Raw genomic sequence first — 26,267 nt, 5'->3', positions numbered from 1 at the left:
GGAAGGCCAGTCTGTCATACTTATCATTCCTATAACATTACTGTCAGCGGCAGTACTGGTGACTGGCAGACCTGACGGCATAAAGTCACTTCCCCATTGATAATTAGTGTTAAGACGAAGCCTCATCTGACTGAGAGACTGATTGATTCGAGTGGCATGATGATGAAAATAACAGAGAAAGATGCCAGATACAAAAACAGAATCGACAAATACAAAGACAGATAGGCGGAGCGTGTTTTGTTTTCAGTGGTTTATCAGCATAAAACATTGTTCACGTCTACTTCATCCTTCATTACAGTTAAGCAAGGCCGACTCAGTCATATTTCACTGAGTAGAGGTTCAATGACTTAAAACCACCAGGGAGAAGAAGGGGGTGTGAGTTTAGACTCACAGGAAGCAGTGCATCCTCATGCATTAGCACTAAGAATTTCTAAATTGCATCTCTAGAGGTTGGAGTCGCAGTGAAAAGCTGTAATTAGTGAGATTTCCACACCTCTGTTGGTCTTTACAGTTCACAGGACTTGTGTGTAAAGGTCTTAGATATTGATTCACACATATTGCTTATAGTTCAAACTGGATAATTTTTTTAACAACATCAATCCAGACTGCAAAATTTTTTTCTGTAGACAGAAAGGAAGACTGATGGTGTCACTTTTTCATAGTCTAATCCCTCATTATGTCATAATCATCCATCTAAAGAAACTGTAATATACTATTTAGAGAAATAAGCCTTGTGGAGAGCTGGTTTGATGGAAAGACATTAATTCACGCTACCAAGTTTGGACTGAAGTGAGCCACTGAAAGTCTGTGAGCCTGACTTCAGGGCGAACAAACCCTTGCCACACATGCCTGTGGATCTTGCACAGCAGAAGTCAGAGGCGCTGCTTTTTGTAACAGGCGAGGCCGTCAACTTCTTGGGGCCCCAAGCCAGTAGGGGGCCCTCAAAGGCTGACAAACTTTGAACCACTCAAAATGTGCAAAGTTTGCAATAATGGTAGAAAACCTAGCTAAGGGGGGGCCTCATCTCACAGCACTCAATGTTGTTGCGCTTCTAAGCATGGCATGCATTATTGCTGTGAAAACCTACTTTGTCAATGAGAGTCACAAAGGAAAATTAAGGTTGTTTTTAATGATATTCATATTTACAGTATATTATAAAGATAATAATAATAATGTGGATTTTGGCAATGAAAATGTAAAAAATGTGGCATTTTTTGTCATAGTCAAACTATTTATGACATAATACTGATGAAAGCTGGATGGAGGGGCCCCCCTTGTGAATTTTTGCATAGGGTCCAACAGGCTGCAGAATGGCATTGGGCAGAAGTGTTGCAAAAGTTGTGTAAACAGACAGCCAATGGAGGTAAGCCCCCTCAGTAGCAAGTGATGACTTGTGTGTATTTTCAATCCTGGGAGCAAAAACTCTTTATCAATAACTATGTACGTATTTACAAGTTATTCTGCATAACTGTGTACACGTTTGCGATTTTTTTTATGCATTGGCAGATCTGTATACAGATCTGTATAGAACATTTGATGATGCATTTGTCGATCTAATCACACATTTACAAACAGTTTTTCACCAATATCTCCATACATTTTCCTTTAAAGAAAAGGAATGTAAAGCTAACTAACAGGTGTGTATGTGTGTGCGTTTATGTGTGTGTGAATACCAATTCTACTGTGTATACTTTTGTGTGGGGTTTCTGTTTGTCCTTGTGACTTTAATGCCATTCGACTGTCTGTGAGACAACGTGTCCCCTTGGGGACACAAAAAAGTGATGTCATGGATGCAGAGTCTCCCTTTGTTACCATCACAACATTCCTTTTCCGTCCAGTCATTCTTCTCTTGTGTTTCTCTTTTTCTCCCCCCACAACACAGTCTTGACTTGCTTTGTCTTTTGGCTTATACCCAGAGGTATCCAACAGGAACAGTGCCAACATCCTTTACAAATATCGAACTTCCTGGTTTCTTTCCTGTTTTTTGTTTTTTTTTACTCCCTGTTGACTCTCTCCTACATATTTTTACTGCTAGAGATGTCACTTACAGTAATCAGGCTGGATCTTTTTTCTTTAAGGGGGAATAACCGTAGCCAGAATTCCATCTCACATGTTGCCAGTGTATGCTCGTTCAGTATGTGTAAGGGTTTAAATTAGCGGAAATATGAAGAGAAGGTGCCTCGAGCTCCATGTGCTGTTGTCAACTCATCGTTTTAATAGGCATACCATGGCCTGCAGAGTCAATGGTTTACATCTTAGCACAATGTTGCCATCCACTCTCTCAGTTTCATTTGTTTTATATGACAGAGCAATATGCAGCAAATTGAATCCATTCAATCACAAAATATAAAAACCCCCAGGACAGAGTGAATGGAGATAGAACACACATGCCGAGGAAAAGAGCCGATATGAGAACAATACATACACTTTATGATAATCCCTCCGGTCAAGAGATTTTCACCGGAGAGCAAATGAAATTGTAATACCATATCATAGTGAACACAAAACCAGAGGCGTGCAGTCAGGACATTCCTTCAAGTGGCAGGATATTACCACTCTACCAAAAAATAAAGAGCAGCATGCAGGATAATCTCAACCACTCAGTGCCTCTTTTGCTATTCAAAACCTTCATTCCCAAAATCACAGAAAAGGCTTCATCCAAAAATGAAAACCTTTATGATCACCACACTGTCTGTATGCATAAGAAAGATAAACATGTGTGCCTTCCTGTAGATTTACTCTCACAAAGACACCTAATATACTGAAGTGTTGAGATTGGTCCAATCCTGATTCAGTGGCATGTTGTTGCTGCTTTGGGAGCGTTCAAGGACAGGCTGATAATGGTAAGCCAGCAGTCTGCAATTTTACAGCAGTCAGCTTATGCAAATAACATGAACAAGATCTAGCACACATTTCATGAATCCATCTTCTATCTAATCTGATACGTTCTATTGAATATATTATTCCATATTTATTTAATCTAAATACAAATTCAAGTTTTACAGGGGCATGCTGATGTTTAAGGTTCAGTAACTTTTCTGAGTCTGACAAGAAAGCAAGAAGACTTACATTTGACCTTTTTGGACTGATTTTCGTTCTATCCAACTAGCTCAGTTGGAAATAAGACCACTGTGCCAGTTACTATGAAATGTTATTAGTGTGATTTAGAGATGCCAGTAGGCGGATTTTGCTGATATTAGATTAGTTTTCTTACTCGTCGGCTTATCAATCACAGATAGGCAAACCTTAAAGCTAACCCTGGTTTATCCTCAATTTTGCTGACTATTAAATGACTATAAGTTAGAAAATGACATAATGTATGGAAGAAGACAACTGAGAACACATAAGAATCCAGTGGCTATGTTCACTTCTTGGAAACATTCTCCGGGCCAATTTCCCCGTTTCCGCCCTTTGTTGTGCCCTTAAAGTTATGCTAACTATAGCGTTAGCCTCACATGCTCACTGTACATAGATGAGAGTGGTTGAATATTTTCGCCTCTCCATTGTCCACCAGTCTCATATATTGGTCGGCACAAAAATACGGTAAATGTTTGCCCTACATGCACACATCACCGTGTGCATGTGCCCACAACTACACCCACATCGTCCTCCTTGAAAAGCTGCAGTGGGTTTATGTGAGTGGGGTGTTGTTGGTGTGTTCTGCATACCTCACCTGAGCACCCGACCAGTGTGGCTCAGTCTGTTGTGTTGTGTGCATTGATGATTCACTGTGGACTCATGGAGAGAAACTTTATGTTAAGACTGGCCTGTAGGTGAGCCTGGATGTTGCTATGAATCAAGGTGTCATAGTCCCCTCCTGGCTTTCAGTTGGATTATTCATATATTCACAAACTAATTTGAACTGTGTGTGCCTCCGAGGATCCTGCTTGGTTCACAGTTTTTCCTTCTGTCCAAATCCCTCTCTCCCTGCCTCCCTCTTTCCCTTTTGGAGCAGATGTACTGTTATTCCTCTACCCTCGCACCTGCCTCACCCACACGCACACTTGCTCTCTGTCTCTCACTGAGCTACAATTTGGTCCACAGAGAAAACCCGATGAAGACAGAGTTGTTCTTTTTTAATCACAATCTGCTGTGCTCTCATCTCTGCACCCTCATCCGCTACATATTTTTGCCTGAAGAATTTGTGGCTTTGCAACTTAGCAGATGTTTCATTAATGCTTTTTAAGTGCAATTACAAACTGAAGAAATCGCATGAAACACTTTATCATGTTGTTGTTTTCCGCAGTAATTAGAGAGTTTGTGCACTGCAAACAACAGAAACCCATTCTAAGTAATAGCTGAATTACCTTACCACCTTTGCCATTCTAAAATGTCCTATGAGGAAGTACATCACTTTTTTTTTATTAACTCACATAAATAAAAATAAATTACATTTGCTTATGTACTGTTCCACCCACTGATTCTTTCCTTGCTGCATCCATGGGTACAAATACCCAAACCACTAAAGGCCACTGTGCTGGCTGACTTCTACCCCCACAGTTATGTCTTGCTATGATTTGTTCTGCTGCACAAGCAAGCAACACTCTGCTAAGGTTGACTGATTCTTTTAATTTAACCCCTGAAGCGTTTGGCTGCATAAAGTCGTCTGATCCGAGCAAAGAAAATCTGCTTACACAAGAGTTTAAAAGACACAAGCCTTTCTTTTTTTAAATACACAGGCTGCATCTATTTAAAGCACCGTCTTTGGGCCAGTTTCACAAAAGGCCTTACTGATGTAATACGATCTTACTCACATGTTTTAGTCCATAATAAGACTTAAAAGAGGATTCTTTTAAGAAGAGTATTTTTTTAGTATATAATGTACATAATGAACAAGTTAAAATGTTTCATATCTGCCTAAATAAAGGCAAAGTTTTAAAAGTGTTTTTTTCCCTGCTTGTTATATAAAAGATGCAATTGTGGCACCATCCGCTGTTTAATAATGTACTTATTTACTCTCTACAATTTTGTTTTACAGAGATAGTAAGAGCAATGACACATGTCATTAACCAGGGTATGTCCATGTACTGGGGGACATCCAGATGGTCCGCAATGGAGATAATGGTGAGTGATAAAAAAAAACAAGTCTTTGCATGAGACTTTTTTAACATGAGATTTAAAAAAAATATATACACCTATAGTGTTGGGTGAATTATTGATATTTTCCCTTTTTTATCCATCTGAGTTTTTGTAATGAAAAAAAATGCATTTGAAACTAAACATTATGTATTAATTACTACTGCAGAGTAAAAACAGCCATATCTATATATCATATCTCTTCAGAATTGATTTCAGAAAATTAGAAAGAATCAGGGTAAAAGTTCCAGTTACTTTGACAGATGTTGTAATGATACTGATAACAGTGTGGGTTCATCTAATTATCTACATGTGCTCTCCTTAGCAAAGCTCTAAGGGCTGTAAAAAAAACATTTATCGTTAACACTATTGGTAAAGGGGACATGCAATAAAATCTTAATGAGCGAATATGTTGAAACTTGCTTTGCCACAGCCAGAAAAGTTCAAATGTAGTCCTCAAATGTAGAGGTCAATGTTTGACAAAGTTTCCTAATGTCATGAAATATTTCCCCTGTTTTCTTCCTTCTTCATTTTATTTAGGAAGCATACTCTGTAGCCAGACAGTTTAATCTAATCCCACCAGTGTGTGAGCAGGCAGAGTATCATTTCTTCCAGAGGGACAAAGTGGAAACCCAGCTGCCAGAGCTCTATCATAAGATAGGTAAGTTTATGGTGAACTTTAGGGTTCAGGGTTGTGATAGATTTGTATCCGTTTGCTACAGTAAGTAGTCAATGTTCATTCTCAGGTGTGGGTGTGGTCTCTTGGTCCCCCTTGGCGTGTGGAATTATCACTGGAAAGTATGAAAACGGTGTCCCAGACTCCTCCAGAGCCTCAATGAAGGTACAGATTAAAAGTCTATGTTCCAAACCTTTACTGTTATCAAGAGAGTACATGCTAAACAATAAAACAAAGGTGCCTCATATTTTTTCTGCCTGATTTAGATGAATTATACCTATGCTCGTTATTGTTTCTTCTTCTTCTTCTAGCCATACCAGTGGTTGAGAGAGAAAATAATGAGTGAAGATGGGAGAAAACAGCAAGCCAAGCTAAAGGAACTGGCTCATATTGCAGAGAAGCTTGGATGTACTTTACCACAACTAGCCATAGGTATAAGGGACAACATGCAGAGTCTCAACTGTTCTTAACTCTCAATGCAAAAAACATTACAAATTCTATATTCTGTGTTTCTTTAAACATTGTCAGAGACCTAGATGTCATAAAAACAACTTTAAAATGTCCTTCTTTCACCAATTTTTAGCCTGGTGCCTGAGAAATGAGGGAGTGAGCTCAGTGCTGCTTGGATCCTCCAATCCAACACAGCTAACAGAGAACCTGGGAGCCATTCAGGTAGAAGAAGAGCACACTAAAATGAAAGATGTATATCTCAGTATTTGGTCTCATCAAACAGCATAATGCGTGTTCTCATTCTTTGTTTCGTGCAGGTAATTCCAAAGATGACAGCTGGCATCGCCACTGAAATGGATCATATACTAGGAAACCGTCCCCACAGTAAAAAGGACTATCATCATTAAAATGGACTGATGTTTTAGTGAACTATGCTCAAACAGCTTCTCAAAGCTCACTCCTCACAGCCATGGCACCATAAGTGCGTGCCCAACTCTGCTTGTGTGCGCGTATGACTGTATGTGTGACTGTGTAAAGTGCTCCGCTTGGCTCCTCGTCTGTATGAAGATCAACCAGTACTCATTATTGTAGAATGAGCTACTTGACAAAACATGCATGCTACAGCTATAGCACCCGGCCACTGGACTGAACGACAGTTAAAAGATCGAGATGATTTTTATGGAGCGAAATCTCTTCTGCTCTGACAAATAAAGAAACCAAAAGGATAGAGTAAGGGGAAAAGTTTTACTGTAAGCTCAAACTGGTTGAAACCTGCATGAGCAAGAAGATCATGTTCTCTTAGTTAAGGGTGTCCTTGTATCAAGAAAATAGAACAGAAGAGGCACTTATGTCCAGGTATTACATAGGCTCCACGCAGAAAATACACAGAAAAAAGTGATGTATCAAAATGTACCCAATGTCCCAGGAATCAATCTTATTAGTTGTTTGTGGTGTAGAAAAAAAATCAATGACAGATTGGGTGATTTGCTAACATTTCCCACTGCAGCTGGAGCTGAGCTGTCAATGTGATGAATCCTTTCAGTGTTGGATGAACTGAAATTCTGTTCACAATGCTGTTGCTAATACCAAGAGAGCTAAGTTAAACTAGAATTTGTTCAAAACATCTGTACTGACTGTTACATATTTTCCTTCTCCTCCTGCTGTATTTTTTTTTCTTTCTCACTTATGCAAAAGTACAGCACATGTACTTCCCAATTAGCCCATAAGCCTTTAACCATTTTTTTATTTAGACTATGCCAGCCTGTCTGTCCGTTTCAATAATGTCTGATTTATTTCATTTTGGTCTGTGTTGTGGCTAAAAGTTTTGTCTAGTTAAAGTTGTGGAGATTATCCTTCTGGGGGAGCTTGTGGATTTGCAAATGAAGCCATGTAGCTAATAAAGACTGAGACTCAGTATGAGAAAAATCACTCCATATGGACCCCTGCGGTCAATGCACCTGGAACTCAGTTAGTTCTGTTCTAGATTACAGTCTTGCATTATGAGACTGTCTTTCTTGCATTCTGTCTGTTAAAAATGTATTTTAGTGTTGTTCCTTAGATTTGTACATGCAAATAAAGAGCGTATAATTCTCATGTGATATGTTTTAAAGTTCCATTTTTGTTTTCATTAAAATGATATTGTAATTTGTTTGCCCCTTACAAAATGAATAAAATAAATAGAGATGAGTTATTGGCAGCATGATTTCCATATTAAACAGCAGTAAAAACCGAAAACACTCTGCTAATTTGCTGTTTGGTTTATCTGTGGCTTGCGTTTTTACAATAAAACAATGGATACATTATTGATATCATTTTTGTTTGGGAATAGTAGTAGCACTTGATACGGTTTCCTCTTTTAAATAAATTATTTTAGCATATTTTAAATCTAGCAGCGTTTGTAGTCTGGTTTCCATGGAAACAAAGGACACGTTTCCGGTGAACTATCCAATGAGCTGTTCGTGTTTGAAGACATTGTAGTTGATTGGCTACAGGAGGATTCCTCGAAACTACTCGGTTTGGCTGGCGCTCGAAACCCGCCAGATACAAAAACTGAGGCTGTTGAAAGTGAAGTAATAGCCATACAATTATATTTCCCCTCAACTAAACAGGTGTGCCAGCGCTGTGCTTACATTACGGTAACGTAAAAGTGAAATGAAGCCGTTCTAAATGTAGCGGCTACCATGTTATTTTAGATCCAAATAGGGCAGCGCAGCGTTTGTTTGTAGCAGCAGTAGCGTTAGCAGATGGCTAGTTAGCCACATAGCGAAGGGGAGGTAACGTTACCTTGCCAACTATAGTCAACTAAAACTGACGTGCCCATTCACAGCTAAGACAAACAATCCACAGAAACCCTTTCTACGACTCGAGGTGAGTGTCTGTTTGCCTTACCTTTGAAATCAGACGCTTCAATCTTCAACACACGACCTTTTGTCGTACACAATTGTTCTAATGCTGCAATCCATTGTCTGTCAACCAACAGCAATGTCGCTGTCGACTGAGGCCAACTTTAGGGCGAGACACAGCAACAGAGGAAAAGGGGACACTATTTGTGTGGTGCCCGACCTCTTCTCTGATCTCTTGGAAGATAACTTTGACCTGAACAAGTCCTACCCATGTACTCAGAGACCGTTTAACAAGAAGACCCTCCTTGTGTTGAAACGTCGCTTGCATCCAGGTTTATTGAGAGGTAAGTATTTAGGATTGTAATTATATAAATAGCTTGAATGATGACTAACATAAACCCACAACAGTTTAATAATTCATCATCCTTTGGCGTTGTGTCAATCATAAATAACCACAATTTCCATTAGCGCCAGCACTGATTTCTTGGTTCAAAAGAGATTACTTTTTAAATATCACCTTGGAATAATAAAAAAAAAATCATAATAATAAGGATGAGAGTGAGAGAAAGTGATTTTGTTATTGACACAACTGTAATAGGGTTTTTTTGCTTTCAGGTGAATGTGTGGATGTTTGCACATCTGTGGCAGAGAGAAACCACCAAATCTTGAGCTTAGATCCTTGTTCCCGGGTTTCCGTTGCCCCCCTGCCACATCCGTCTACTGTGTCAGAGAAAGAGGAGAGCTTAATCAGTCAATTAATCTCCGGAGGGTTTAACCTGTCTGGGTCCCCGTCTGCACTCAACCCAAACAAAGCCATTCTCACTGTCGACCATAAGACCACACAGGTACTTTGTATGCACCGACAGCGAGCGCTGCGGCAGCTGAGCAGAATTTTGCCAACAGTACTATGATGAAAGTATGCCCTTAAAATGTGTTGTTGTTTTGCCATTTTTCAGATTTTGTCAGCAAATGAACAGGCCTGCAAACTGTTTGAGTGCACTACCAATGACCTCATTGGAAAAAAGCTCTCCTGTTTCTTGAAGAAAACCAATCAGGTCCTTGAAGATGCATTGGAAGAAGATTTTTTGCTAGTGGATGGATCTGTCGTAGCTGTGTCCGGAAAAGTGGTACAATATTTGCTGACATGAAAACTAAGCATTGAACTCCAAACTTTTCCTCAAAACATACTTGTATCAAACCACCATTCAGTCAGACATCTCCTATTTCTTTTAAATATGTGTCTATGTTTGAGTTTTGTTTGTTTAATCTGCTGCTTTTCCTGTAGGTGGATGCTGTGACGTCAGCTGGAGAGGTGCCAGTATCACTGTGTACTCTCAGACAGTCACAACTTGAAGAGCAATCGATTGTCATGATGGAAATTGTGGAAAGAATATCAGCATTCCTGTCATTTTCACAAGAAGTTAGTACACTGCTTTTAGTTCCTAGCCACATAAATATAAGTATTCTTTTCTTTCTCTAAGTATTGAGAAGTATTTTTTTATTTCTCTTATTTTGTTTGCATACATTTTTTTGGTTTTCTCAAACATATTGTGATTCTTACCCCTTCTTTTTATTTATGCTTGGGGGCACATTTGTCATATTTTCTAACCCATCAAATGATCTTATTTAACACATTTAATGTCATTTCTAGGGCAGCATCCTTACCTGTGACTTGGCATTTGCACAACTCCATGGATATCAGCATCCCGACAAGTTAAAAGGGATGTTTGTTCAGGAGCTAATCCCTTCTTTACAAATCCCCCTCCACAGTAACGCATTTCCCAAGGTAGGCACGCTTTATAACTTAAACTACCCCACTCAGCAATGAAAAGAATGCCTTTCATAAACATTGCTTTCAAGTTTCTGTTTACCATTGTGCTTCTTTGGCAGTTCAGGAACACAGAAATAAAATGCACCCCACAATGTATGAGCTCTGGTGTTTTCTGTAGGTCTGTCAGCTTTGACTTTCCTTGTACTTCCTTGTTTCAGATGCTAAGAGTTCAGAAAGTGTTTGGTAAAAGCAGAGGGGGTGCATCTGTCCCGCTGTGCGTCAAACTTCAGGGGGCCGTGGTATGTGGGAAACCCCGACACCTAAATAATGGGACTGGTTGCACCTGTCCAACAGAGAGTCTTGAAAGATCAAGTGTGGAAGAAAAGCAGGACTGCTCACCCCTCACCTCCACTGTGTGCCAGTCAGGGGGCTTAAACCATGAACACAGTGAGAAAGCTCATGAAAAAGAGCCATCTGCTGGTAAGGATGTTTTTTTTTTGTTAGTATGTGTCCTTAATGCTAGGTCAGAGAGGGATTAAAAACACCCTGTATATTTCTGGAGAAACTGCTGCATAATCCACTATGTTTATTATTCTGCACCAACTACCTTCAAAAATACTGAAGTGTAAACTCTTCAGCCTTCGTAATAAAAACGTATACAGAAACTGGTCAAGATAATGTACACCTGATGGAAAAGGAATACTAATTTAAAGTAACTCTGATAAGAAGGAGCAGGGAGTCAAGATAAATGTTAAAAACAGGAAAATAAACGAGAGTATTGTCGCTGTCCTTTGAAAACCTTGTTGCCCAAAATGTGGTTATTCTTTTAATACACTTAATATATTCTGTGTTCCTAAATGATTTGAGAAGCTTTTAATAGACATTGAAAAAAACATTGGGCTGTTTTATTAAATGTTTACACTTTAGGGATACATGATTATTACAGGCTGACCATAGAGGAGTTAAACATTTTTAGTATTTAGTATTTATTTATTTATTTGCACAGTAAGGGAAAAAACAACAAAATATACAATATTCATTGCAGGAAGAGGCAGAAAACTCAAAGAGCTTATTTTAAGCCTCCACCTAAATAATGCTAAAATATCACCGAATTAAAAAACAACAACAAAACTTAATTAAGATGCAGAAAAACATATTGAAATTCAGACAGCCGAAACACTAATATCACATTAAGTGATCGTATGATGATAGCAATAAATAGATTTGTAACTTACTGTGCATCTTTACGTCCACTCTTATAGAAGTCAAAGTGCACAGCCTTGTACTCTCCCCCAGTCGTGCGCTGGAGTACTCTGGAACGATTTGGGTGTTTGCTCCTCTGAGTGGCCTCCTCCTGCTCCACCCTGATGGTTCGATCTGCAGCATCCACGACCACCTGGCTCTCAGTCTGTTTGGCTACAGCAAGGACGAGCTGCTGAGAAAGGTTAGCCATCATGACTCGACTTTACAAGACTGCTTCTGGACGGACCACCGTGCCAACTCTCACTTCTGCCAATGCTGTTTGTCATCAACAGAGCGTCGCTTTTCTGATGCCTGGTTTCTACAGATGGATGTCAGACTCCGACCAAAAGGGCATCTCCTTTTCTGATTCTCCAACAGAGGCTTGTAAAGAGGCATCCTCATCTAAAGTTTCAGGGAAATCTGGTGAGAATTTGAAGTAATTTTGAAATTTTTAGAAAATGGCTTGCTGTGATTTGTGCTAAACTGGTTCAAACTGGTCAAAGGGGAGTTGTTGAGCGAGGCAAAGATGGCGTGAAGGGAGGTAAAAGACACAGGGCCATACCTGTGCTCTAAAAGTAACAGGAAGTCTCTGAATCATTAACTACATATTTTTTACATTTAATCTGAATTACACTTGTCAAGGATATCATTATTGCTGCTCCCTATCTCTAATCTAAACATGCTTAAAATCACAGAAGAATGAGCTTCATATAAGCACACAACTTGGTTTGTTTTAAGCAATCTCTCAATACCAACATTAATACATTGCAAACACAGCAAATTACTTTCTGGCTGCTTTCAATGTTATTTCCAATTTACCAACATCACAAAAGTACACGATATAAAACTTTGCAATGCTAGAAGCAATGTCATTGGCGCCTCCATGGCCACATAATGCATCCCCTTTTCAGTGCCCTAAATATGGTAACTGTATTTCCTAAATGTGTGCATGATTATCCCCCAAATAAAAGCAATACAAGAATACCAGGGATGATAAAATATGTTAAATTATCCTCAAATCGTTCTTTGAAAACCCCTTGTCTTGTCTTTTGTTAGTTGTGGTACAAAAAACACACACACAGGTTTATGTGATATTATAAAGGATTGTATAGAGGGTGCCGATAGACTAGCGGTTATGTTGCGTGTCCCATGTACAGAGGCTGTGGTCCTCGTCGCAGCGACTGTGGGTTCAGATCCGACCTCGGCCCTTAGCTGCATGTCATCCCCCACTGTCTCCTCCCAACGTTTCCTGTCTCTCTTCAGCTTTCCTATCCAGTAAAGGGAAAAGGACCCCAAAAATAATTTAAAAAAAAAAGGGGGTTTTATCATATCCTACCTGCTGCTATTTTGACTCTTACTCTTAGTTGTTTTCGTTTACTTTTCATTTACACTGCGTGTGATACAATGGTTTCTTTCTTTCTTTCTCACAACCTTAGACCCTTCCTCACTGGTGGCCGGTGATATGGCCATGGTGAATCACGCCGCACTGGGAAGAACCCCCACAGGGAGAGGAAAGATCTTCACTGGAACCAGCACCAGACTGGACAAACAGGGTGCTCTGTCTACCCTCTCTCCTCCCGCTGTCACCTCCACACGTGTGGTAATGTATGTAGAAGTACCTTTTTTCTCATGATCATAAGCCACCTGAATATTTGTACTTGGTGTTTTCATACCGTCAAACAATTAGTGTCCTGAACATGACCGTGTTAGAACTGCACAGAAAATGCTCTGCCAGCAGATGTTTATAGTAGACCACAATATGTGCTTTGTGTTCTATTAAAAATACTGGATAGGAAAAAAAAGCTGTTATAGCAACAGCCAGGCACCTAAAATCAGTTTCATGAATATTTAATATGCCTGGCGGTAAATGTTAAAACACAGCTCCTCTATGGTCAAGCTTAATAGTCTCTCTGTGTATTTACCTACTCATCAGACACTTTTTCTGTGCTGGGTTTGTAAAACTTTGAATCTGGATCAGAGTTGTTTGGACTGGGATCATATGATTGAAAGATTTTAGGTAATTTTGTCACAACTTTACTTTAGTAGATGAAGTGATCTAAACTGTTATACTGGAAGAATAAGAATTTATATTTGGGATTTAAAAAATATAAACGCTCCTCTCTTGTGCCATCTGTTGGTCACATTATATCACGGCATGTTTGGTCAACAAAGATACTTTTATTTACAGTTTAATGTGACTTATACAATTTTTTAAAAGTTGGTGATGGAGTTACAGCTGAGGCACAAAAAGCCTAAATGAGAGAGCTCCCATCTGAAAAAAAAAAGTGTAATATGAGTTATCATGTTTCTATTGAAGTGTTATACATCTTCCATTTTTTTATCAAGATAAATCTGTACTCCAATGTGACTGTTCTGACTAAACGAGGAGTTTTAATAGTCGTTGGTTTGTAAAGCAGCTAAACATGGAAGATTGTTACAGCTTCTACATGGAGAACATTCATTACCCTAAGTGCCCAGGGGGGGTGTGGAAACTGTCCGCTTTTAAAAACAACTCCTATATCTTCATTAGGGCTTGTTCACAGTTATGCTCGCTTAAGTGGTATATTTAATGATTACTAATTCTTTGTGCATAAAAATGGTCATTAGGTAGAACATTCACAGTAGATAATGGTTTGCTTTTTGAATGTATCCTCATTTATCTGGATGGAAAAAGGAAACCTTAGTAATTTACAGAGACTTAGACTAATTCACATAATCAACCTACGCTGTATCTCAGGGCAGAGAACAGAAAGGGCTTTTCTGAGAGTCAGCAATAAGTGTGCTCTGATGATCTCTAATAAGACACGTGCTGAAGCCTGGATCATTCATTCTGTGTGTACGCAGACTCTGATTGCAGAGACATTAGTCAGTCTGTCGTTAATTCTGTATTATATATGGTACTGCGAATTGCCAATATTTTGGTGGGGTTTTGGTTCATTAGAATTTTGAGATGACAGCCTTGAAAACTTTATTAGTACTTTAAAATCTGTGAGCTCTACTGCGCAATAATACACATAAAAATATCTCTGACTCACACCATATTTCTTATAAACTGGGAAGCATACATCTACATTTTCATATTTTCTGTACAGTATGATTCAATATGATCACGACATTCTTCTTTAATCCTGATTAGCATCATGGTTTTACACTTGTCAGATTGAAATCCAGATATTCTTTCCTCAGGGCCGATGACACTGCAGAGCTGCTGGAGCAGGCTGCACAGGTGGCTCCCTGCAGCAGCCAGCCGGACGGTGCAGATAACACTCAGGCTCTCCTAAAGACATTCACCTGGGTGGATCCTCCAGAAGACATCACCTTCTGTCTGCTGTCCAGCAAACTACCACTCCATAACCAAGAACAGAAACTCAGAGGTAAAGTTTATAAAAAATAATTAACCTGCCAGCCAGATTATCCCAGGAATGATGCAGTTTAACTGATGTAGTTTTTGTGTTGTGTTCATAATCATTTATTTGTATATCTGTCACAAATAACTAAGAAACTGTAGAACTGCAGTAAATACTGGAATGCACCACTGGTTGTGACAATGACCACAGCATGCATGAGCTTTGTGAAACGACTAGGTGGTTCTCTGTGTTTTCAAATGTTCTCCTCTTTAGGCACTCCCTGTCAGAATGGACAGGTTGTCGGCAGGGGGTGTGGCTTATCTGCTGATGTGGGCAAAGAACAACACTCATGTGCGTCTGTCCTCCAAGACTCCAGCTTTGAGGTCATCTCACTGGAGAGCAGGTAAGGATAGAAGCTGTGATCCCTCCTTTAAATAATATTTTATCACCTCAATATACAACATGCTGGAACTAAATATGAATGTTATCATCCTTGTATGTAATTTTCGAGACAGCTCACTGGCTATAATTCGTGTGTCATTCACATTACTAGCAGTGCTCTACCTACTATATAGTTACAGGAATAACATCTATTCATCCCTTCAAATTGTTTAGGCTATTGGCAATTAATTGTGCAATTAAGTTTTAATTAAAAACTATTTAATAAGTTTTTCTAGAAGATTTTTTACAGGCAAATAACCACTGTGATTGGAAGGACGATAAGCTTTGTTGATGAGATGCAGCCCCTTTTATATGCAAGGCTTAGATGTGATAGAAAACGACTTCAGAAATGTTTACATTTTCCAGCCTGTTTTCAATAAAATGCTACCATCTGAATGTGTTTGTTCTGAAAAGATTTTCCATTCTGGTACCATTGGTTGTTCTTTGTCGTCAATTAATTCTACCTACATTTCCCAGGTCTTCCTCTGGTTTCTGTGAAAAGTTTGCCGGCCATGGTGGTTTTGTTCCAGGCCAGATGGAGGACTCTCCCTCAGCACACATAGTGGACTCAGCCAGCTGTTTCTTGGACCTTAACAGTAATGGTGATCTGGTGACCCAGGCTCTGGCTGACCTCGACCTGGGCGGAAATATAGAGCTTCCGGGCGGCAGAGGACACAATGATGAAAACCAACACTCAATGACATCCTGCGACACAGCTGATCTCCTGCGTACTCCCTCCCCATGTTTGATAGAATCTGACCAGGAAGCGGAACCTGTTGAGAACGGTAACGCTGGTGTCGAGGCCACAAACGGCTCAAGTGAAGAGCCAGAAGAAAAAGAACAGGGTGAACAGGATCAGTGGTCTGCTCTCTCTACAATTCATAAAGACAAGAGTCAAGGGTTCAATATGCAGATGAACGATGGAAATCAGTCCATGACAGACATTCCTGCCACGTCTACTCCAAAGAAGCAGAAGCAGAATGGACACAACCGGACCTCAGAGAGTACTGAGATACTGGAGGGGAGATACCAAGGAAGCGCATACCACAGAGACGGCACAAGAATAGGTTGGTATAACTTTTTTACGAAAAAATAAATGGATAGATTTTGTCATGCAAAGTAAAAATAATTTATCCAGTGCTCCCTTTTGTGTCTCCAGATGTGCAGTGTGATGTGTGCAGGACTGACCTCCCTGATGGGGGCTCTATGTTCTGTGTGTGGATGAGCAGGCAGGGGGCACTGTCCCAATCAAAGAATTCCACACACAACCTGCTCGAAGCAAGTCTTGGAGAGGTCAGTGCTAGAAAAGGTCTTTGGTGATACTGCCAATCAATAATAATTATATAATCATGTTCCTATTTGATTTTTTTTTTGTTCTTTAAAGAGGATTGGTGAGGCCAGTTATGGGGATGCACTGCGCTCCACTCTGGACCTGGACCAGTCCCGGGCCTGTGACGGGCAGTTTGAAGAAGAGTACCAGCCTCTTCAAGCTGTGGGGAAAGGAGCCTTTGGTTTTGTCTGGAAGGCTTTAAGACGCAGTGATGGACAAGAAGTGAGAGAGAAAAACTTTAGCACAGAAAAAAGTTTGCCATGCACGTGTATCTAATATGCAGCAATTTCTAAGTAGAAATAATTTAAATCAATTTAATGAATACAAAACAAAGTGAACATTCGATTTTTGTGAAAACCTGACTGTTGTAGTGATGTGTGTTTTATTGTTTTGTGAATTTGCAGGTGGTGGTGAAGTTCATCAACAAGGCCAGGATAGTGAGCGACTGCTGGGTGGATGACCCCATGCTGGGACGTGTCAGCCAGGAGATTGCCTTACTGACACGAGTACAGCACCACAACATAGTCAAGGTATCACATCAGGACCTTTAGGGACACGCACATCTTAATTCATCATGCTGAATTCTTATACACGTCCTTTATTGTTTGTGTGCATGTGACTAGGTGCTGGAGGTGTTCGAGAACGGGAGTTACTTCCAGATGGTGATGGAGAAACATGGAGAAGGTTTGGACCTATTCGAATTCATAGACCTGCAGCCGAGGCTGGACGAGCCTCTTGCCAGCTACATCTTCAGACAGGTATGAGCTTAGAAAAGAAAACAGTAAAACAGTAGTGTTTGTTTATTCTTTGCTAAATCCCAGCTCCTGTCTCTTCTCAGCTGGTGACCGCTGTCTTCTACCTGAGGGCTAAGAACATCCTCCACAGGGACATAAAAGATGAGAACATCATCATCGACAAGTGTTTCCACATCCGCCTAATAGACTTTGGCTCTGCTGCCATGTTGGTTCCCGGGAAGCTCTTTTACAATTTCTGTGGCACACTGGAGTACTGCTCCCCAGAGGTGCTTCAGGGAAATCCGTACGTACATAACACCTCGAAATGAAAAGATGCATTCATTCCTTTTGGTCAAGCAACAAGACATCTTATTATATCCTTTTTACAAATGGTTTAAGTTGATGTACAGTTAAACAATGTATGTCTTTAAATGGTTTCATCATTGAAAAGATAGAAAATCCCTTTAACCAACTTAATTTACTGATAAATAAAATGCTGAAAATGACCGTATTGTTATATTGATTGCATTTTTTTCTTGATTTGTGTTTCTGTAGGTATGAGGGTCCAGAGCTGGAGATGTGGTCTCTTGGTGTTCTGCTCTACACTCTGCTGTTCAGCGAGAACCCTTTCTGTGGTGTGGAGGAGATCCTGGAAGCCAAACTAAAGCCCCCATTCCCCCTCTCTACAGGTACGCTGCTGCAGTTTCCAATATTTGTCACACACAAAAAAATCTACCATTACACTCTCCAGAAACATGTTTTTACAACTCAGAGCTGAAAAGCCTCTTTTATCCATCACAGACCTGCACGGTGTGTTATGTGGGCTGCTGCACCCTGATCCTGCTCAGAGAATGACTCTGGACCAGCTGCTGCTGCAGACCTGGATCAGCCAGCCCATTTCCTTGGCAGAATACAGCTGGACAGAGGTGGTCCCTTCCACTCAGAGCTACTGTAAGTACAGTTAGACAGTATTGTTAGACATAAACTGTCAAGCCTTTGTCTTTAACTTCAGATATGATGAGGATAAATACCTCTTTCTATGAACATTTCATTTAATAATGCCTTTGATGTAGAAAGAACCTGGCCTGATTTGTTTAATTTAAGAGATTTCATGTACATCTTACTGATTAGTGGATGTTTTATAAACATGCACTTTTCTTTGTTTATATCCCTTAAAAAATCATTTTAATCTGAACTGTTCAGAGAACTGAACTCTGCATATGAAGTAGACAACAGAGTAGAAATCAAAACAAGATCCTCTTATTCTGATAGGCCTGCCACAGCAACAGGAGTCAAAACCCCAAATGTATGTCACTCAAAACTTCTTCTCAGATCAACATGATGAGACGCTTCCTGATGATGATGATGAAGATGACATGGCAATGTTGGCCCTGGAAACAGAGCTTCAGAAGTACCTCTGTGAGGACTAAAGGCTTTATTAAAATGAAGTGGAGCCCAACGTCCGTCCAAGATGAAGCCTCGGGGAGTGCGACAGGATATGAAGTGTAAAGGGAAGCTTGTCTTAGAAAGGCCTGAATTCCATCGTACTCCTTGTAAACCAAACTCTTTGAGAGACAGATGGACGTTTACCTTTATGAAGACTTAACAGTTTGTTAGTAGGTGAGCGCTGCTGGTCAAAATTAGCCTGTTGATATGTAGGATTGCTACATAGAAAAGCAACAGAATCATCATGACCTGCAGTAATTCCTTTTAATTCGTTTATATTTAATTTATTCTTTGGATTGGGGGAAAACTTGAGCTTTTAAAACCACAGTAATTGTTTATTTGTAACCAGCTTTGCCAATAAAACCTACAACTGACCCCAACCTAAAGTTGCTCCCCTCGATGGAACAACACGGAGGAATCAGTTTGAATGAAGTTACAGGGATTTGTTTTACTGATCCAACTTTTGTTTAGTGAATGTGTTTCATGTGAAATAATTTTAATCTTGAAATGTTTTAATTTAAATTGTAAGTATATTTACAATATTTTATCTATTTTTATACGTTAATAAATATTTTACGTCAGTGTCTTTTTATATTCTTTAAGGAGTAATAGGGAGGAATATTCTGTTTAATAGAAATATATGAAGTTTTCTTTTTTTCAAACTGTCATGTTAATGTTGTAAGATAACTTGATACTTCCACTCAGTAAACAGAAAATCCTTCAATTAGAGTGCAGTTTGTTTCTTTTTCCTTTATTACGTTGTTTCTTAATGATGTTTCAAATATTTAAATCACCAACTGATTGTAAATACAACTCTAGAATCTAAAATGTTAATCTTTTGTTATTAATCTTTAAAAAATGGGCGATTGTAAGTACTGTTAAGTAAACTTGAATTATAAAACATACTAATACTTTTACAAAATGAATTGGTGTTGAAAAGAAATTAAAGAGGGGGCTGATTTATAGGTGTAGAATATGCATTGTATCTAGTTTACATATCAATTTAAAATGTGAATTTGTCTAAATTTTACAACTCACTGATTTCAGAAACTGTTGGCTTTGGCTCATAACAAAAAATAACCCACAGATCAACCCATTGGTCAGCTTTTATAGAGCAAGCATACTTATTTTGGGACCTTTTTTTGTACTTTATTGATAAGAAAATGTTCAGTCTGACATGCCAATTTACAAAAGGAACTAAGTATATATTTAATCAATTCCATTGACAGACTTATTTAAAATGTTCTGAATAAATTGATGGTAAATAAATATTTGTTGGTCACTAATACAAAAAAAAGTATTCTTAATCAATTAGAAAAAGAGTGAGTTGATCTAAAAACGTTGGCCTTTTGAATATGAAATTTTGATTATAAAATAAAAAGGTTGACAGGTTAAAACATTTGTATCAAGTAATTGCATGTGTTGATTTTGGGGCCCAATATTTTAAAAAAAATGTAATCTTAAATTTTTCAAAAAAAAACGTCACTAACTATAAATTTCCATCTGAAGAGAAATCCTTCAAAATTTCTGGTTTTCAAACTTCCCTTTGAGCCGTCTACATGCAAGCGGAACCTTTGTCCTCTTCTCACTATTTTTACGTTCAGAGTCGGAAACATTAGTACGTCGGACAAGCATGGGTACCCGAGTAGCTGCATGTCAGGTAAATCAGAATTCTAGAAAAAGTGACGACATCGATGTGTTTTTCTTAATATAATTAGTTCCATTTAAAACGTTAAATCTTATAAGGCACGGATTTTAAAATAAACGTGTCAGGAACGACTAACAGCACAGACAATCTCACTGTAACCTTCATGTTTGTTTTCAGCTAATGATACCGTAGCTGCTTTATACTTGCAGTCTCAGCTTTAGAGGCATATATTTTGCATCATTTCCTCTCTCGTTGGTCTATGACGGCGACTTGTCTGATTGCTAACCATAATTCAACAAGAATTACACAGAGACCAAACTTCTGTTATAGTTTTGTAACCATGGTTTCTATCCGCAGGTTTTGTTGCGGTGTCTGAGACGAGCCCCCTCATCTGTACTCAGTCCTCCTCAGTTTGGATCATGCCGTCTGCAGCCTCTGTGCATCCGCTGCAGACTGTTTTGTTCCTCCAGCAGCAGTCAGCGCACTCCCCAGTCAACACAAAACAGTGAACTGACACCTTTATCCAGGAAGCCAGTCTCAGAGCTGTCCCTTCAGTCTTTGCTTGATATGGGCTTCACAGACCTTCAGGCAGAGCAGATCAGCGATTCTGTGTCCAAACTCAGAGGAGTAAGTGCTGCCAAACATGCTCTGTCAACTCTCTCAGCTCTGTTTGTTTTGGGCCTCAATCCTTCCAGTGTGCTTAAACTGCTGGAGAAATGTCCTGACCTCTACACTTTGAAGGAGTCCATGCTTCAGCAGCGTGTAGGCAACCTGCGAAAACTAGGTTTAGGTGAAGGTGAGAAGTACTTCATTAATGCTCCGAGTCCAAATAACAATGGAATTGACTGGTTTGTAATTGTTACTTCCTTATACCCCCCTTTAGGCAGTGTTCAGAGAGTGGTGGCCTATTGCCCTGATATCCTCACTGTGCCGGTGAAGACCATAAAACATGTGGTGGTGTTCCTCAGAGAGAAGTGCCTGTTTACCGTCCAGCAGGTCACTGACATCCTCAGAGAAAGTCCGGCTGTAGTTCTGGAAAACAGGAGTCAGCTGGAGTACAAGTTCCAGGTCAGTATGTTAGCTAAGGAATTAGATTTATTATTGGGCTCACCAATGAGACATACAGAGACTTGCTCACTATTAATCAATAATTGATGATCACCCTGATTTTTTTCAAAGGTTCGACAGACGATTTAATAGGATGACTAAACAGTAAATCAAATTCATTAATCATTAGTTAAAGGCCTATTTAAATGAAACATTTTGTTTACACAGTCTGGCGACAGTTCCCATAGTGACGTTTGAGCTTGAGATTTATTGGCTTCCTCAAAACTTGATCAAACATTATAACCAAGACCACGCCCATTCAGAAGGATCGCTATTATTCACATACGCATCTTTTTTTTTTTTAAACTCAAGCCAGACTCTTAAAGCATACGTTATTTAATGTTTTTGTAAAATGTATAATGTGTTTCAAATAGTTCAAGACTTGCTTTGGCAGTTACTTATTCATTCTTTAACGAAAAAGTTTGCTTTCATTCTGGAGCAGTGTTACAACCATCACAAGATGTGGTCGATTTTTTTTTTTTTCACCATCTTTTGAGCAGCTGGTCCATTTCCTTACCTCACAGGACAGCGGTTTTCATCAACAGCACACTCAAATAAAAAAATGTTTTGTCTCTTTACAGTAGAATGTTTTTTCCCCTTCGTGTAAATACTTACTCTGAACCAGTTTAGAAGCATGTGATAGAAACATTGCTCAAGTACTCCCTCTGGTGGTTGTCATTGAACTATGCATGCTAAATGTCAGGCTTTTCGCTACTTTAACCAAGAGGTTGTCATTTTGATAACTAATATAATGTGTAATTAAAACCTCTCCTAAGTTGCCTGTGACTCTCTCTCTCTCTCTTAAGAGATAGTTCATGGTATTTCTATAACAGGTAGAGTTTAAAGTCGATAGTTTTGTCACATTTCAAATGATGATTTTCATGGTTTCTCACCGCATATTTCCATTCGTCTCTCCTCAGTACGTCTACTTTCGATTGGGCGTCAAACAGGCGGAGATGGTGAAGTCCAAGTTGTTCCGTTTCCCTCTGGATGAAGTGCGCTGTCGACACTGTTTTCTGGAGCGCAGGGGCCTGTACGAGACCCCGGACAAGAAAGGACAGACGTTGATCATCAACCCAAAACTGGAAAGCATCCTTAACGTTGACGAAGACACCTTCCTCTCTGACGTTGCCATGGCGTCAACAGAGGAGTACGAGGTATTTAAGAGACTGATGGCGAGAGAATGTCTTGAAGAGGAGCGGCAGGTTGACGCTGAAAGTGATGACGAGGAAGAGGAGGATGATGATGAAGATGATGAAGATGAGGAGGTTGAGGGAAAAAGTGCATACAGGAACAGAAGAAAAAGATGACATTAGGTGGAGGGACAGAGGGACCCTAAGATACTTAATAAGAACATTATATATTAAACTGTAACACATGAATGAATAAAATATTTAAATTTAACAGCTTGTTGACCAAATTTATAATTTGTTGCTTTTAAATTTTTTACAAATGACACACGGAACCATTGCTTTAAGTCTAAACTTTTTGTTCTCATGTACATTTTTTCTCCACAGCAAAATAGTTTTTGGACTTCTAGTAAGTGAATTGAGGCTTGATAGTCAAAGTAAAGAAATGTATCTACATGGCTTTGAAATGAGCTCTACTAATCCTTCATTCAAGACATCCTGGGTGGAAATCATTGAAAGTACAATAGTGTGCATGACGCTAGGAAAGATAAAAGCTCCACCCCGTTACTGTGTGACTGTGAAGTGGCTTTCTCCATCCCTTTTTTTTTATCTGTCTTGAGTCAACAAAAAGGGCATCAAGATAAGGCCGGCACATTGACGAGATGTGCAAAACAGCCATTGATTTATAAAAGCGTAAAGCCTAATGGATGTGAAACACAGAGAGCTTACTCTGTTTTGGACACCAGGTAAGAAAACTAACCTTTAATCAATCAATACATAGTCAATAAGAGCATTAGCACTATCAGAAGCAAGTGATTTTCTCTATCTATCGCAAGTGTTTAACTAATTCTAAGCTATTGTTGCATAGTTACGTTTAATTTACCTCACAAAATGCTCAACTAAATGTGTCGGCAAATCTATAGATTTTAAAACTGAAATAAACATTCAACCTGCAGCGAAGGGCAGCTGTAATGTGCGTGAGGTTATATTTGATAAAAAATATTGTATAATGTTTCTCACATTGAGTTAACTATTAACAACAAAACTTATTCATTTGCATTTTGTATTTGTTTGCACAAAAAAACCTCAAGGGGCAGAGTGCATGTTTGAACACATGCAAACTGCACTTTTTAATGTTATCAAATAACTTATTTATTACAAGTTACAAGTTGAGTATATAATGTCATCGTGAACACAAAGTTATCATTTAGTCACTGCTGTCTTACTTTCAATGAAGAGACTAGTGTTTGCCTGTGTTATTAAATCAATGTGTTTCAGCTATTGTGTATATATTCTACTGTGAATTATTGTGCTTGCATTTGGACTGGGGTTCACCCTAATTGTTGACAGTAATATATGTTGTTTTCACCCACAGGACGCTTCTAGAGGACGTATTCCACACACCTCAGTCTGAGCATCCCTCTCAAAGCTTGAAAGGTAAAATGACGTCATCAGTCCTCAGCTCAAACCTCACACAGGAGTGGGTGGAGTGTCTGCGCAGGTGGCACCTTGAGTTCTTTTTCATCCCCACAACAGTCGTCACTCTGGCCACCTTGCTGGCCAACCCTGTTCTCCTGGCGTGCATCTTTCTGTCCCGTGCCCTGCGTCAGGAGACACGCTACCTGCTGGTGGCCAACACTCTCGCGGCCGACGTGCTCTTTCTCGTGCTTAACCTCTCCACAGTGATTTGTAACGCTGTGAGGGCCCAGATTCCGTGGCTGCTCTGTGAGGTCATCACAGCAGTCACCGTCACCGCCTACTGCTGCGCCATCCTTACCGTCACGTTCATGGTGGTCGACACCTATGCTGCGGTTCGCTGGCCTCTCCATTACCATGACATTCTCCCTCCTGCACGCACCCACCGCATACTGGTGGGGTTGTGGGTGGTAGCAGCCATTTATCCTTTCACCCTGGTGATACTGATGGAGGATGAAAGAGGAACTCCACATGGCGATGTGTCTGTGTGTCTGGCCGTCATCTCCCTTGGCCTCATTCTGGTCAAGGACACAGTGTGGATCCACATCTACTTCTTTGTAGCTGCTCTTATCTGCACCATACTCATTTTGTACTGCTACATCCGACTCTACATGGTCACAAGGACTCAGGGAATCTGGCAAAGTCGATTCTCCAGGGCCCGGGTCACGCTCCTTGCTCATGGACTTCTTCTTCTGCTGTACTTTGCCCCTGGCTTTGTTTTCACCATGGAGCTCTTCCTCATCCGCAGGGAAGACATAAGTCAAGATGTTCGTGTTTGGGTCAGCACAGTCAATATGTGTGTGTTCATGCTGCTGCCCAGAGCGTTTGCTCCGTACCTATACGGGCTGAGGTACAGGGAGATCTCTGACACTCTGATGCAACTGCTGCAGCAGCACAGGAGACTCAGCCAGGTCACAGTTTCATCAAGACACTAGTGGACTCTCCATTATCCCTATTTATTTAATTTCTCCAACTGAAGATGGATGGAAGATAGCCCATAAGATCATGTTTCAGAACACAACACTAGGCTGATTCTGATTATTTTGTAGAAGCCAAGGGGGCGTGACAATCACTCTTCCAATTTCAGCCCTGTAAAGTTTAGAATTTAAATATGTTTAAGGTTGCACGCTTTTAATACTGGAAGAGAATAAGGTTGTTTATTTTAAGGAAGTTAAACATTTTATCTAGTTTTGACTCTCCTCAGTCTGCTAATCATAATTAAACTGGGTTTAAACTTCTATAAAATAAGCATGTCTTTACTTGAGAACAGACAAAACTGAAAAGTGGGCTTAATGGTTTCTTATAAATTATAATTCATGATGACAAATGACAAAACATTAGCTCTGTAAGGATGCATCAATAGCTTCAAAACAATATTTTTTAAGTCCTTTGTTTTTCATATCCACATGTGTAATGGATTACTAAAGGGCTATGTTGAGGTTTGTTAAAAAGTCTGATATGGCCTTTTAACAAGAGCCATGAGCTGCATATCAGCACAAGGCAAGATTGCAATTCAGGTAGTGAATCTGTTTTGTGTAATGTGTAATCACAGAACACACATTTCTCATCAGCTCACTTAACCCCCTAAATTCCCAGAAACAACACTGAGTACAAACCTCTGTTTCCTCACCCATATGATGTTCGCTTCATCCCCTCTACTACTTTTCCATTCTTGTTTGAGATAATGTGCATCATGTCTAGAGTGAAAAGTAGATTTGTAACTCAACACAATCGACAACTGGAGTGTGTGTTTTGTGTGTTTACTAAAGAACTCCATTATCGTAGTTGGTGCTGATCATGATTCATAGAATAGTGTGTAATGTATTTATGGGTCACTCCAAAGGAGAACATTTTGGGCTCTTTTAGTATTTTTCTGTTATGTCTCTGTGTTGAGGCAACTTTAGAAAATGTTTCCTTGTAAATAAATTGCACAACCCAAACATGTATTATATCTTCTTAGTGTTATGTAAAGGCCATGCAGAAACACTCAGTTTGATGGCCATGAAGCACTTAACTCTATTTGCCCTCAAAGCGGTGTTTGTCTAAAACTG

The 26,267-nt window shown here is 39.6% G+C and overlaps 4 protein-coding genes across 8 annotated transcripts in view; all 4 read left to right on the top strand.

Moving 5' to 3' along the window:
- Positions 1–7,800, top strand: part of kcnab1b (potassium voltage-gated channel subfamily A regulatory beta subunit 1b) — a 38,490-nt gene extending 30,690 nt beyond the window's left edge. For all 4 annotated transcript variants that reach the window (XM_061044566.1, XM_061044569.1, XM_061044568.1 and 1 more), the window contains 6 exons: positions 4,979–5,064; positions 5,617–5,737; positions 5,823–5,917; positions 6,064–6,184; positions 6,336–6,424; positions 6,520–7,800. In XM_061044566.1, coding sequence (XP_060900549.1) covers positions 4,979–5,064; positions 5,617–5,737; positions 5,823–5,917; positions 6,064–6,184; positions 6,336–6,424; positions 6,520–6,609 — 602 coding nt within the window. In that variant the 3' untranslated portion in view covers positions 6,610–7,800. The remainder of the gene's footprint in view (positions 1–4,978; positions 5,065–5,616; positions 5,738–5,822; positions 5,918–6,063; positions 6,185–6,335; positions 6,425–6,519) is intronic.
- Positions 7,801–8,659: 859 nt separating this feature from the next.
- pask (PAS domain containing serine/threonine kinase) lies at positions 8,660–19,231 on the top strand. 2 transcript variants are annotated; one of them, XM_061044565.1, is made up of 20 exons: positions 8,660–8,888; positions 9,160–9,389; positions 9,501–9,671; positions 9,830–9,964; positions 10,196–10,330; positions 10,534–10,795; positions 11,578–11,759; positions 11,851–11,980; positions 12,994–13,162; positions 14,744–14,931; positions 15,178–15,307; positions 15,823–16,412; positions 16,505–16,638; positions 16,730–16,897; positions 17,080–17,205; positions 17,299–17,433; positions 17,514–17,713; positions 17,965–18,098; positions 18,211–18,360; positions 18,742–19,231. In XM_061044565.1, the coding sequence occupies exons 1-20, from the start codon at positions 8,684–8,686 to the stop codon at positions 18,837–18,839; spliced, it is 3,672 nt and encodes a 1,223-aa protein (XP_060900548.1). In that variant the 5' UTR covers positions 8,660–8,683; the 3' UTR covers positions 18,840–19,231. The 2 variants fall into 2 exon arrangements, with proteins under 2 accessions (XP_060900548.1, XP_060900547.1); XM_061044564.1 differs by having other exon boundaries at positions 8,661–8,888; positions 18,682–19,231.
- Positions 19,232–20,391: 1,160 nt separating this feature from the next.
- mterf4 (mitochondrial transcription termination factor 4) lies at positions 20,392–23,037 on the top strand. The gene is made up of 4 exons (XM_061044561.1): positions 20,392–20,515; positions 20,861–21,299; positions 21,387–21,571; positions 22,531–23,037. Exons 1-4 carry the CDS (start codon positions 20,489–20,491, stop codon positions 22,918–22,920), a joined length of 1,041 nt encoding a protein of 346 aa, XP_060900544.1. The 5' UTR covers positions 20,392–20,488; the 3' UTR covers positions 22,921–23,037.
- Positions 23,038–23,187: 150 nt separating this feature from the next.
- LOC132979082 (probable G-protein coupled receptor 148) lies at positions 23,188–25,709 on the top strand. Its single transcript, XM_061044562.1, has 2 exons — positions 23,188–23,486; positions 24,116–25,709. Exon 2 carries the CDS (start codon positions 24,183–24,185, stop codon positions 25,149–25,151), a length of 969 nt encoding a protein of 322 aa, XP_060900545.1. The 5' UTR covers positions 23,188–23,486; positions 24,116–24,182; the 3' UTR covers positions 25,152–25,709.
- Positions 25,710–26,267: the final 558 nt, after the last annotated feature.

This window comes from Labrus mixtus, chromosome 8 (genome assembly GCF_963584025.1).
Source record: "Labrus mixtus chromosome 8, fLabMix1.1, whole genome shotgun sequence".
Lineage (NCBI taxonomy): Eukaryota > Metazoa > Chordata > Actinopteri > Labriformes > Labridae > Labrus > Labrus mixtus.
The sequence above is the reverse complement of the archived record's forward strand: the minus strand, read 5'-3'. Positions and strand labels throughout refer to the sequence as shown.

Excerpts from the sequence above, each read along its gene's own strand:
- LOC132979082 (XM_061044562.1), top strand. The coding sequence starts at position 24,183 with ATGACGTCATCAGTCCTCAGCTCAAACCTCACACAGGAGTGGGTGGAG.
- pask (XM_061044564.1), top strand. The coding sequence starts at position 8,684 with ATGTCGCTGTCGACTGAGGCCAACTTTAGGGCGAGACACAGCAACAGA. Across the intron at positions 13,163-14,743 it reads ACCTCCACACGTGTGGTAAT|GGCCGATGACACTGCAGAGC; the intron begins GTATGTAGAAGT and ends TTCTTTCCTCAG. Across the intron at positions 14,932-15,177 it reads CCAAGAACAGAAACTCAGAG|GCACTCCCTGTCAGAATGGA; the intron begins GTAAAGTTTATA and ends TCTCCTCTTTAG.
- mterf4 (XM_061044561.1), top strand. The coding sequence starts at position 20,489 with ATGGGTACCCGAGTAGCTGCATGTCAG. Across the intron at positions 21,300-21,386 it reads AAAACTAGGTTTAGGTGAAG|GCAGTGTTCAGAGAGTGGTG; the intron begins GTGAGAAGTACT and ends ACCCCCCTTTAG. Across the intron at positions 21,572-22,530 it reads AGCTGGAGTACAAGTTCCAG|TACGTCTACTTTCGATTGGG; the intron begins GTCAGTATGTTA and ends GTCTCTCCTCAG.